The 10,667-nt window shown below is 44.5% G+C and overlaps 1 protein-coding gene across 1 annotated transcript in view; it reads left to right on the top strand.

The window, feature by feature from the left end:
* Positions 1-10,667, top strand: part of LOC127931677 (ras-related protein Rab-27B-like) — a 30,039-nt gene that overhangs the window by 2,033 nt on the left and 17,339 nt on the right. Inside the window, exons 2-4 of the mRNA XM_052525008.1 lie at positions 762-831; positions 2,628-2,713; positions 5,293-5,396. Coding sequence (XP_052380968.1) covers positions 762-831; positions 2,628-2,713; positions 5,293-5,396 — 260 coding nt within the window. The remainder of the gene's footprint in view (positions 1-761; positions 832-2,627; positions 2,714-5,292; positions 5,397-10,667) is intronic.

The following is a 10,667-nucleotide window of genomic DNA, read 5'->3' as shown; positions in this document are numbered from 1 at the left end:
TATTATTATTTATTATTATTATATTTATTATTATTATTATTATTATTATATTTATTATTATTATTATTATTATTATTATATTTATTATTATTATTATTATATATTATTATTATTATTATTATTATTATTATTATTTATTATTATTATTATATTTATTATTATTATTTATTATTATTATATTTATTATTTATTATTATTATTATATATATTTATTATTATTATTATTATTATTATTATTATTATTTATTATTTATTTATTATTATTATATTTATTATTATTTATTATTATTATTATATTTATTATTATTATTTATTATATATTATTATTATTATTATTATTATATTTATTATTATTATTATTATTATTATTATTATTATTTATTATTATTATTTATTATTATATGTATTATTATTATTATATTTATATGTATTATATTTATTATTATTATATGTATTATTTTTAGATTTATCATATGTATTATTATTATATTTATTATTATTATATTTATTATTATAATATTTATTACTATTGTATTTATTAGTATTATTGTATTTATTATTATTATTATAATATTTATTATTATTATATTTATTATTATTATTATTATATTTATTATTATTATTATTATTATTATTATTATTATTATTATTATATTTATTATTATTATTATTATTATATTTATAATATTTATTATTATAATATTTATTATTATTGTATTTATTAGTATTATTGTTATTAATAATACTACTTTCCTCTTCAGGTACACAGACAACAAGTTCAATCCCAAGTTCATCACCACGGTGGGAATAGACTTCAGGGAAAAGAGAGTGGTGAGTACACACACACACACACACACACACACACACACGCGCATGCGAACCCGATGTTTATGAGAATCCTCCTGATGGAAAGGTCCTTCATCAACCATAGTCTTCTTCAGACTCAATGAGACTGTCTGCGTCCCCATTCTCCACACCCGTCTCAAAGTGAGCACTTGCACACTCCCGTCATGCATTTTTAAAAGCATTGTATTGAACTAAGCCTTGGCTGTAGGGACGTTCCACCGTTGTTAAATCCATGATGTGGAGATTGGAGAGGGTGGAGAATCAGTACGCAGCCAGTGAAGTTAAATATAATAATAATATATGCCATTTAGCAGACGCTTTTATCCAAAGCGACTTACAGTCATGTGTGCATACATTCTACGTATGGGTGGTCCCGGGGATCGAACCCACTACCCTGGCGTTACAAGCGCCATGCTCTACCAACTGAGCTACAGAAGGACCCCAAGTTATTACCATTGCTCCTCCTCCTAAGAGCGTGCTCCTCCTCCTAAGACCGTCTCTCTGTTATCTTAATTCTTGTCAAGTTGCCTTACCGGTGCTGTTCAGAGATGGCCAGGGAAGAAGAGGGGAAGTAGAGATAGTCAAGTTTAAATTAAAGAGAGGATGAACCTCTGAGAAGAGGGGAAGGAGAGCTGCAAAGTTTAAATTAAAGACAGGATGAACCGTAGCCACTGTTAAGCCATGTGACTACAGTCCTTTGTGACTCCAGTGCCCAGAATGAAGTACAATCTCTCCTGTCAAAGACAGTCAACACTTATCACTGTGAATCTAAACTATGATCTATGACAGTAGGACCATTAAAAAGATGTAAATGTGAGCGAAATCAAGAAAGCTTACATCTCTTAAAGGGCTAGGAGACAGTAGGGGCTCTTGTGTTTATAAATACCCTTTTCAACCAAAACCTTTTTCTACTTCTTTTTTTTTTTTTTGGGGGGCTTGAGAAAAGAGGTCAGTATCTCCCTGAGGCCCTTGTAGATCTGACCCTGTTTTGGTGTGTTTCACACAGACGTGAGATCTGTCAACCATCCCATCAGGTGAAGGAGGTGTGTCCGATGCTGTGACGCAGGAACAACGTGGATTATGATCACTGTCTGCAGTTTTTAGTGACGGTCCTCTGAGTCTGAGGCCTTCCTCAGACAGACAGTACACCATGGCATTGGATGGTTACTGGCTAGCATTAGCATTTGTCATCCAGGAATACATGACAGTAGGCTAACAGCTAGACAGAGGGAGAAAATGCTAATATCCCCTTGTAATGTCCATGAATGCAGAATACATATATTTACAATGTAAAGAAGAAAAGCATGACTGTTAGTCAAGATGCTGTCTTGTGATTTTTCCCTCCCTCACAGTTCTCCCATACAGACACCGTTCGGTTTCTCTGAATCTCCTATTTCATTTAATTTTAATACAGTTAGTTAGTTTCTATCTGTTCAACTGTTCCAGTATTTTCTTTGGATTCTGCAGCCAAAAAATAAATGTTCCTTTCCCAAGATAACAGTTTAATTCTCGTTTTTTTTTTTATTCACCACCTTCAAAACAGGGTTTGTCTTCTGTTTGTTTTGAAGACAGACGCCTGCCCTGGATAGATGACGAGTAGATCAGGCAACTGTCTTAAGTGTGTGTGTGTGTGTGTGTGTGTGTGTGTGTGTGTGTGTGTGTGTGTGTGTGTGTGTGTGTGTGTGTGTGTGTGTGTGTGTGTGTGTGTGTGTGTGTGTGTGTGTGTGTGTGTGTGTGTGTGTGTGTGTGTGTGTGTGTGTGTGTGTGTGTGTGCGCTTCAGGTGTACACAGCGTCGGGCCCCAATGGAACCACAGGGAAGACTTTTAAAGTTCACCTCCAGCTCTGGGATACGGCTGGACAGGAGAGGTACTGGAACTGCATTACAATAATGTTTATATTGGGTTACAATGTTTCTAATGGGTTACAATAACGTTTCTAATGGGTTACAATAATTTGTCTAATGGGTTACAATAATGTTTACAATAACGTTTCTAATGGGTTACAATAACGTTTCTAATGGGTTACAATAATGTTTCTAATGGGTTACAATAACGTTTCTAATGGGTTACAATAATGTTTCTAATGGGTTACAATAATGTTTCTAATGGGTTACAATAACGTTTCTAATGGGTTACAATAACGTTTCTAATGGGTTACAATAACGTTTCTAATGGGTTACAATAATGTTTCTAATGGGTTACAATAATGTTTCTAATGGGTTACAATAACGTTTCTAATGGTTACAATAACGTTTCTAATGGGTTACAATAATGTTTCTAATGGGTTACAATAACGTTTCTAATGGGTTACAATAACGTTTCTAATGGGTTACAATAACGTTTACAATAACGTTTCTAATGGGTTACAATAACGTTTCTAACGGGTTACAATAACGTTTCTAATGGGTTACAATAACGTTTACAATAACGTTTCTAATGGGTTACAATAACGTTTCTAACGGGCTACGCTAACGTTTCTAACGGGCTATGCTAACGTTTCTAACGGGCTACGCTAACCTTTCTAACGGGCTACGCTAACGTTTCTAACGGGCTGCGCTAACGTTTCTAACGGGCTACGCTAACCTTTCTAACGGGCTACGCTAACCTTTCTAACGGGCTACGCTAACGTTTCTAACGGGCTGCGCTAACGTTTCTAACGGGCTGCGCTAACGTTTCTAACGGGCTGCGCTAACGTTTCTAACGGGCTACGCTAACGATAGAAGTAATTGATAGAAGTACTGTACCTACGTTACTATGTACCCTTCTCATTTTAGCTCCGCTTAGCATGGAATCGTAGACAAACCACTGCTGCAATTCAGTTTTTTTAGGTTCTTAATAAACAAAAAACGGACCTTGTTTAACTACAGTATATCTCAAGCTCTCACGACGTGAGATTCTCGCAACGTATCACTTAAAAACATCTTCAGAGATTCTACCTGTGTTGCTAACGGCGCTGACCCCTTCCGTAACGTACCTGACAGAAACCTGAAGTGTCTTTTTATTCTGGATGAAAATAACCCTCTCAGGGAACACAGCATCAATGAGACCAACTGAGGATGCGTCACAAATGGCACCCTGTGCCCTATACAGTGCATTACTTTTGACCAGATCTCTATGGGCCCTGGTCAAAAGTAGTGCACTACATAGGGAATAGGGTGCCATTTGGGACACTTCTGACACGTATACAATAGACACACTGGGAGGCAGCGGTTGACTCATCAGTGGTTTTATATAGTATGTATTGATGACTCATCAGTGGTATTTAATGACATGTATTGATGACTCATCAGTGCTATTATATAGTATGTATTGATGACTCATCAGTGCTATTATATAGTATGTATTGATGACTCATCAGTGGTATTATATAGTATTTGTTGATGACTCATCAGTGGTATTATATAGTATGTATTGATGACTCATCAGTGGTGTTATATAGTATTTGTTGATGACTCATCAGTGGTATTATATAGTATGTGTTGATGACTCATCAGTGGTATTATATAGTATTTATTGATGACTCATCAGTGGTATTATATAGTATTTGTTGATGACTCATCAGTGGTATTATATAGTATGTATTGATGACTCATCAGTGGTATTATATAGTATTTGTTGATGACTCATCAGTGGTATTATATAGTATGTGTTGATGACTCATCAGTGGTATTGTATAGTATTTGTTATAGTATTTGTTGATGACTCATCAGTGGTATTGTGTAGTATGTGTTGATGACTCATCAGTGGTCTTGTGTAGTATGTATTGATGACTCATCAGTGGTATTGTGTAGTATGTGCACAGTGGGGCAAAAAAGTATTTAGTCAGCCACCAATTGTGCAAGTTCTCCCACTTAAAAATATGAGAGAGGCCTGTAATTTTCATCATAGGTACACTTCAACTATGACAGACAAAATTAGAAAAAAAAATCCAGAAAATCATATTGTAGGATTTTTTATGAATTTATTTGCAAATTATGGTGGAAAATAAGTATTTGGTCAATAACAAAAGTTTATCTCAATACTTTGTTATATACCCTTTGTTGGCAATGACAGAGGTCAAACGTTTTCTGTAAGTCTTCACAAGGTTTTCACACACTGTTGCTGGTATTTTGGCCCATTCCTCCATGCAGATCACCTCTAGAGCAGTGATGTTTTGGGGCTGTTGCTGGGCAACACGGACTTTCAACTCCCTCCAAATATTTTCTATGGGGTTGAGATCTGGAGACTGGCTTAATTTCTCATTTGAGAATTGAATCACTTGCAAGCTGGAAGCCACACTGGCAATCTTGCAACAGCAAAAAAATGGTCATTTGGCAAATCCTTTTAATCCCAAAAAGCGACTTAACTAAAGAACTGTCTCCATTGGCAGATATATTCAGTACAGGTGGCCCATATAGTAATGGAACCGACACAATCCTGCTGTTACTAACCTCCATGCTCTCACAGGTTCCGGAGTCTAACCACAGCCTTCTTCAGAGATGCCATGGGCTTCCTGCTCATGTTTGACCTCACCAGCCAACAGAGCTTTCTCAACGTCCGCAACTGGATGAGTACGTAATGGTCTATGTAGTCAGTAAACACACACACGCACACACCCACGCAGACACACGCACACACCCACGCACACCACACCACACCACACCACACCACCACACACACACCACACCACAACACAACACACACCACACCACACACACACACCACACCACACCACACCACACCACCACCACACCACACCACACCACCACACCACACCACACCACACCACCACACACACACCACACCACCACACACACACACCCACGCAGACACACCCACGCACACCACACCACACCACACCACACCACACACACACACAGTCCTGAGGGAGCAGAACGTGGCCAGGGTTGGGTGATTCAGTCAATTCACTTATTGAATTCAATAGAATTCAGTTTTCCTCCGTTACGTTAATGATTTAACCAGTCAATTGACAACTAATTCGTATTGATAATGACGGCCTGGCATTTGAAAAGAAGACTGTTTCATTATAGGGAGGTATTTGAAGAGCAGGCAGGTCCTCAGGGGATTGATATGAATCAATACTGTAGTCATTCAGGCCTTTTGATCCAGGAAGAAGGCAAAGGTTAGTAGTAAACTGTTTTCTGGAGAAGGAAACATACACACCTTAATTAGCGGAAGTCCAGACCCCCCAGGACAAAGTAAGTTCGCTTCACATTCTCTTACTATCCTGCAATACTTTGATTAATTAGCCAACGTTTCTGCCAGAAAGCTACTTTCATCAGGGAGTAGTACTACTAAACGGTGGTATCTTGTTACTCTAATCATGCTGGCCTTAGATTCAGCACAGGATGTAGAGAAGGTGACTAGCAAACTACAGAATGAGTGTGAGGACATACAGCACTTGACATGTAATGATGATATGAGGACACACAGCGCTGTCCCAAAAGAGAGACAGAATATAAAAGGTGGTGTTTTTTGTTAATGCTAACTGTTGTCCCCAGGCTAGCTGCAGGCCAATGCTAACTGTTGTCCTCAGGCCAGCTGCAGGCCAATGCTAACTGTTGTCCCCAGGCTAGCTGCAGGCCAATGCTAATTGTTGTCCCCAGGCTAGCTGCAGGCCAATGCTAACTGTTGTCCCCAGGCCAGCTGCAGACCAATGCTAACTGTTGTCCCCAGGCTAGCTGCAGGCCAATGCTAACTGTTGTCCCCAGGCTAGCTGCAGGCCAATGCTAACTGTTGTCCCCAGGCCAGCTGCAGGCCAATGCTAACTGTTCCATGTTGTCCCCAGGCTAGCTGCAGGCCAATGCTAACTGTTGTCCCCAGGCTAGCTGCAGGCCAATGCTAACTGTTGTCCCCAGGCCAGCTGCAGGCCAATGCTAACTCTTGTCCCCAGGCTAGCTGCAGGCCAATGCTAACTGTTGTCCCCAGGCCAGCTGCAGGCCAATGCTAACTCTTGTCCCCAGGCTAGCTGCAGGCCAATGCTAACTGTTGTCCCCAGGCCAGCTGCAGGCCAATGCTAACTGTTGTCCCCAGGCCAGCTGCAGGCCAATGCTAACTGTTGTCCCCAGGCTAGCTGCAGGCCAATGCTAACTGTTGTCCCCAGGCTAGCTGCAGGCCAATGCTAACTGTTGTCCCCAGGCTAGCTGCAGGCCAATGCTAACTGTTGTCCCCAGGCTAACTGCAGGCCAATGCTAACTGTTCCATGTTGTCACCAAGCTAGCTGCAGGCCAATGCTAACTGTTCCATGTTGTCCTCAGGCTAGCTGCAGGCCAATGCTAACTGTTCCATGTTGTCCTCAGGCCAGCTGCAGACCAATGCTAACTGTTGTCCTCAGGCTAGCTGCAGGCCAATGCTAACTGTTCCATGTTGTCCTCAGGCTAGCTGCAGGCCAATGCTAACTGTTCCATGTTGTCCTCAGGCTAACTGCAGGCCAATGCTAACTGTTCCATGTTGTCCTCAGGCCAGCTGCAGGCCAATGCTAACTGTTCCATGTTGTCCTCAGGCTAGCTGCAGAGGCCAATGCTAACTGTTCCATGTTGTCCTCAGGCCAGCTGCAGGCCAATGCTAACTGTTGTCCCCAGGCCAGCTGCAGGCCAATGCTAACTGTTGTCCCCAGGCTAGCTGCAGGCCAATGCTAACTGTTGTCCCCAGGCCAGCTGCAGGCCAATGCTAACTGTTGTCCCCAGGCCAGCTGCAGGCCAATGCTACCTGTTGTCCCCAGGCCAGCTGCAGGCCAATGCTAACTGTTGTCCCCAGGCCAGCTGCAGGCCAATGCTAACTGTTGTCCCCAGGCTAACTGCAGGCCAATGCTAACTGTTCCATGTTGTCCTCAGGCTAGCTGCAGGCCAATGCTAACTGTTCCATGTTGTCCTCAGGCCAGCTGCAGACCAATGCTAACTGTTGTCCTCAGGCTAGCTGCAGGCCAATGCTAACTGTTCCATGTTGTCCTCAGGCTAGCTGCAGGCCAATGCTAACTGTTCCATGTTGTCCTGAGGCTAACTGCAGGCCAATGCTAACTGTTCCATGTTGTCCTCAGGCCAGCTGCAGGCCAATGCTAACTGTTCCATGTTGTCCTCAGGCTAGCTGCAGGCCAATGCTAACTGTTCCATGTTGTCCTCAGGCTAACTGCAGGCCAATGCTAACTGTTCCATGTTGTCTTCAGGCCAGCTGCAGGCCAATGCTAACTGTTGTCCCCAGGCTAGCTGCAGGCCAATGCTAACTGTTGTCCCCAGGCCAGCTGCAGGCCAATGCTAACTGTTGTCCCCAGGCCAGCTGCAGGCCAATGCTAACTCTTGTCCCCAGGCTAGCTGCAGGCCAATGCTAACTGTTGTCCCCAGGCCAGCAGCAGGCCAATGCTAACTCTAGTCCGCAGGCTAGCTGAAGACCAATGCTACCTGTTGTCCCCAGGCCAGCTGCAGGCCAATGCTAACTGTTGTCCCCAGGCTAGCTGCAGGCCAATGCTAACTGTTCCATGTTGTCCTCAGGCCAGCTGCAGACCAATGCTAACTGTTGTCCTCAGGCTAGCTGCAGGCCAATGCTAACTGTTCCATGTTGTCCTCAGGCCAGCTGCAGGCCAATGCTAACTGTTGTCCCCAGGCTAACTGCAGGCCAATGCTAACTGTTCCATGTTGTCACCAAGCTAGCTGCAGGCCAATGCTAACTGTTCCATGTTGTCCTCAGGCTAACTGCAGGCCAATGCTAACTGTTCCATGTTGTCCTCAGGCCAGCTGCAGGCCAATGCTAACTGTTGTCCCCAGGCTAACTGCAGGCCAATGCTAACTGTTCCATGTTGTCACCAAGCTAGCTGCAGAACAATGCTAACTGTTCCATATTGTCCTCAGGCCAGCTGCAGACCAATGCTAACTGTTGTCCTCAGGCTAGCTGCAGGCCAATGCTAACTGTTCCATGTTGTCCTCAGGCTAGCTGCAGGCCAATGCTAACTGTTCCATGTTGTCCTCAGGCTAACTGCAGGCCAATGCTAACTGTTGTCCCCAGGCCAGCTGCAGGCCAATGCTAACTCTTGTCCCCAGGCTAGCTGCAGGCCAATGCTAACTGTTGTCCCCAGGCCAGCTGCAGGCCAATGCTAACTCTAGTCCGCAGGCTAGCTGCAGACCAATGCTACCTGTTGTCCCCAGGCCAGCTGCAGGCCAATGCTAACTGTTGTCCCCAGGCCAGCTGCAGGCCATGCTAACTGTTGTCCCCAGGCTAGCTGCAGGCCAATGCTAACTGTTGTCCCCAGGCCAGCTGCAGGCCAATGCTAACTGTTGTCCCAAGGCCAGCTGCAGGCCAATGCTAACTGTTGTCCCCAGGCTAACTGCAGGCCAATGCTAACTGTTGTCCTCAGGCCAGCTGCAGACCAATGCTAACTGTTGTCCTCAGGCTAGCTGCAGGCCAATGCTAACTGTTCCATGTTGTCCTCAGGCTAGCTGCAGGCCAATGCTAACTGTTCCATGTTGTCCTCAGGCTAACTGCAGGCCAATGCTAACTGTTGTCCCCAGGCCAGCTGCAGGCCAATGCTAACTCTTGTCCCCAGGCTAGCTGCAGGCCAATGCTAACTGTTGTCCCCAGGCCAGCTGCAGGCCAATGCTAACTCTAGTCCGCAGGCTAGCTGCAGACCAATGCTACCTGTTGTCCCCAGGCCAGCTGCAGGCCAATGCTAACTGTTGTCCCCAGGCCAGCTGCAGGCCAATGCTAACTGTTGTCCCCAGGCTAGCTGCAGGCCAATGCTAACTGTTGTCCCCAGGCCAGCTGCAGGCCAATGCTAACTGTTGTCCCAAGGCCAGCTGCAGGCCAATGCTAACTGTTGTCCCCAGTCTAACTGCAGGCCAATGCTAACTAACTGTTGTCCCCAGGCCAGCTGCAGGCCAATGCTAACTCTTGTCCCCAGGCTAGCTGCAGGCCAATGCTAACTGTTGTCCCCAGGCCAGCAGCAGGCCAATGCTAACTCTAGTCCGCAGGCTAGCTGAAGACCAATGCTACCTGTTGTCCCCAGGCCAGCTGCAGGCCAATGCTAACTGTTGTCCCCAGGCCAGCTGCAGGCCAATGCTAACTGTTGTCCCCAGGCCAGCTGCAGGCCAATGCTAACTGTTGTCCCCAGGCCAATGCTAACTGTTGTCCCCAGGCCAGCTGCAGGCCAATGCTAACTGTTGTCCCCAGGCCAGCTGCAGGCCAATGCTAACTGTTGTCCCCAGGCTAGCTGCAGGCCAATGCTAATGTTGTCCCCAGGCTAGCTGTCCCCAGGCTCAGCAGCTGCAGGCCAATGCTAACTGTTGTCCCCAGGCTAACTGCAGGCCAATGCTAGCTGTTCCATGTTGTCACCAAGCTAGCTGCAGGCCAATGCTAACTGTTCCATGTTGTCCTCAGGCTAGCTGCAGGCCAATGCTAACTGTTCCATGTTGTCCTCAGGCCAGCTGCAGACCAATGCTAACTGTTGTCCTCAGGCTAGCTGCAGGCCAATGCTAACTGTTCCATGTTGTCCTCAGGCTAGCTGCAGGCCAATGCTAACTGTTCAATGTTGTCCTGAGGCTAACTGCAGGCCAATGCTAACTGTTCCATGTTGTCTTCAGGCCAGCTCCAGGCCAATGCTAACTGTTGTCCCCAGGCTAGCTGCAGGCCAATGCTAACTGTTGTCCCCAGGCTAGCTGCAGGCCAATGCTAACTGTTGTCCCCAGGCCAGCTGCAGGCCAATGCTAACTCTTGTCCCCAGGCTAGCTGCAGGCCAATGCTAACTGTTGTCCCCAGGCCAGCTGCAGGCCAATGCTAACTCTAGTCCGCAGGCTAGCTGAAGACCAATGCTACCTGTTGTCCCCAGGCCAGCTGCA

The sequence above is a fragment of the Oncorhynchus keta genome, chromosome 9 (genome assembly GCF_023373465.1).
Source record: "Oncorhynchus keta strain PuntledgeMale-10-30-2019 chromosome 9, Oket_V2, whole genome shotgun sequence".
Taxonomy (NCBI): domain Eukaryota; kingdom Metazoa; phylum Chordata; class Actinopteri; order Salmoniformes; family Salmonidae; genus Oncorhynchus; species Oncorhynchus keta.
This window is presented reverse-complemented; position numbering and strand designations above follow the sequence as displayed.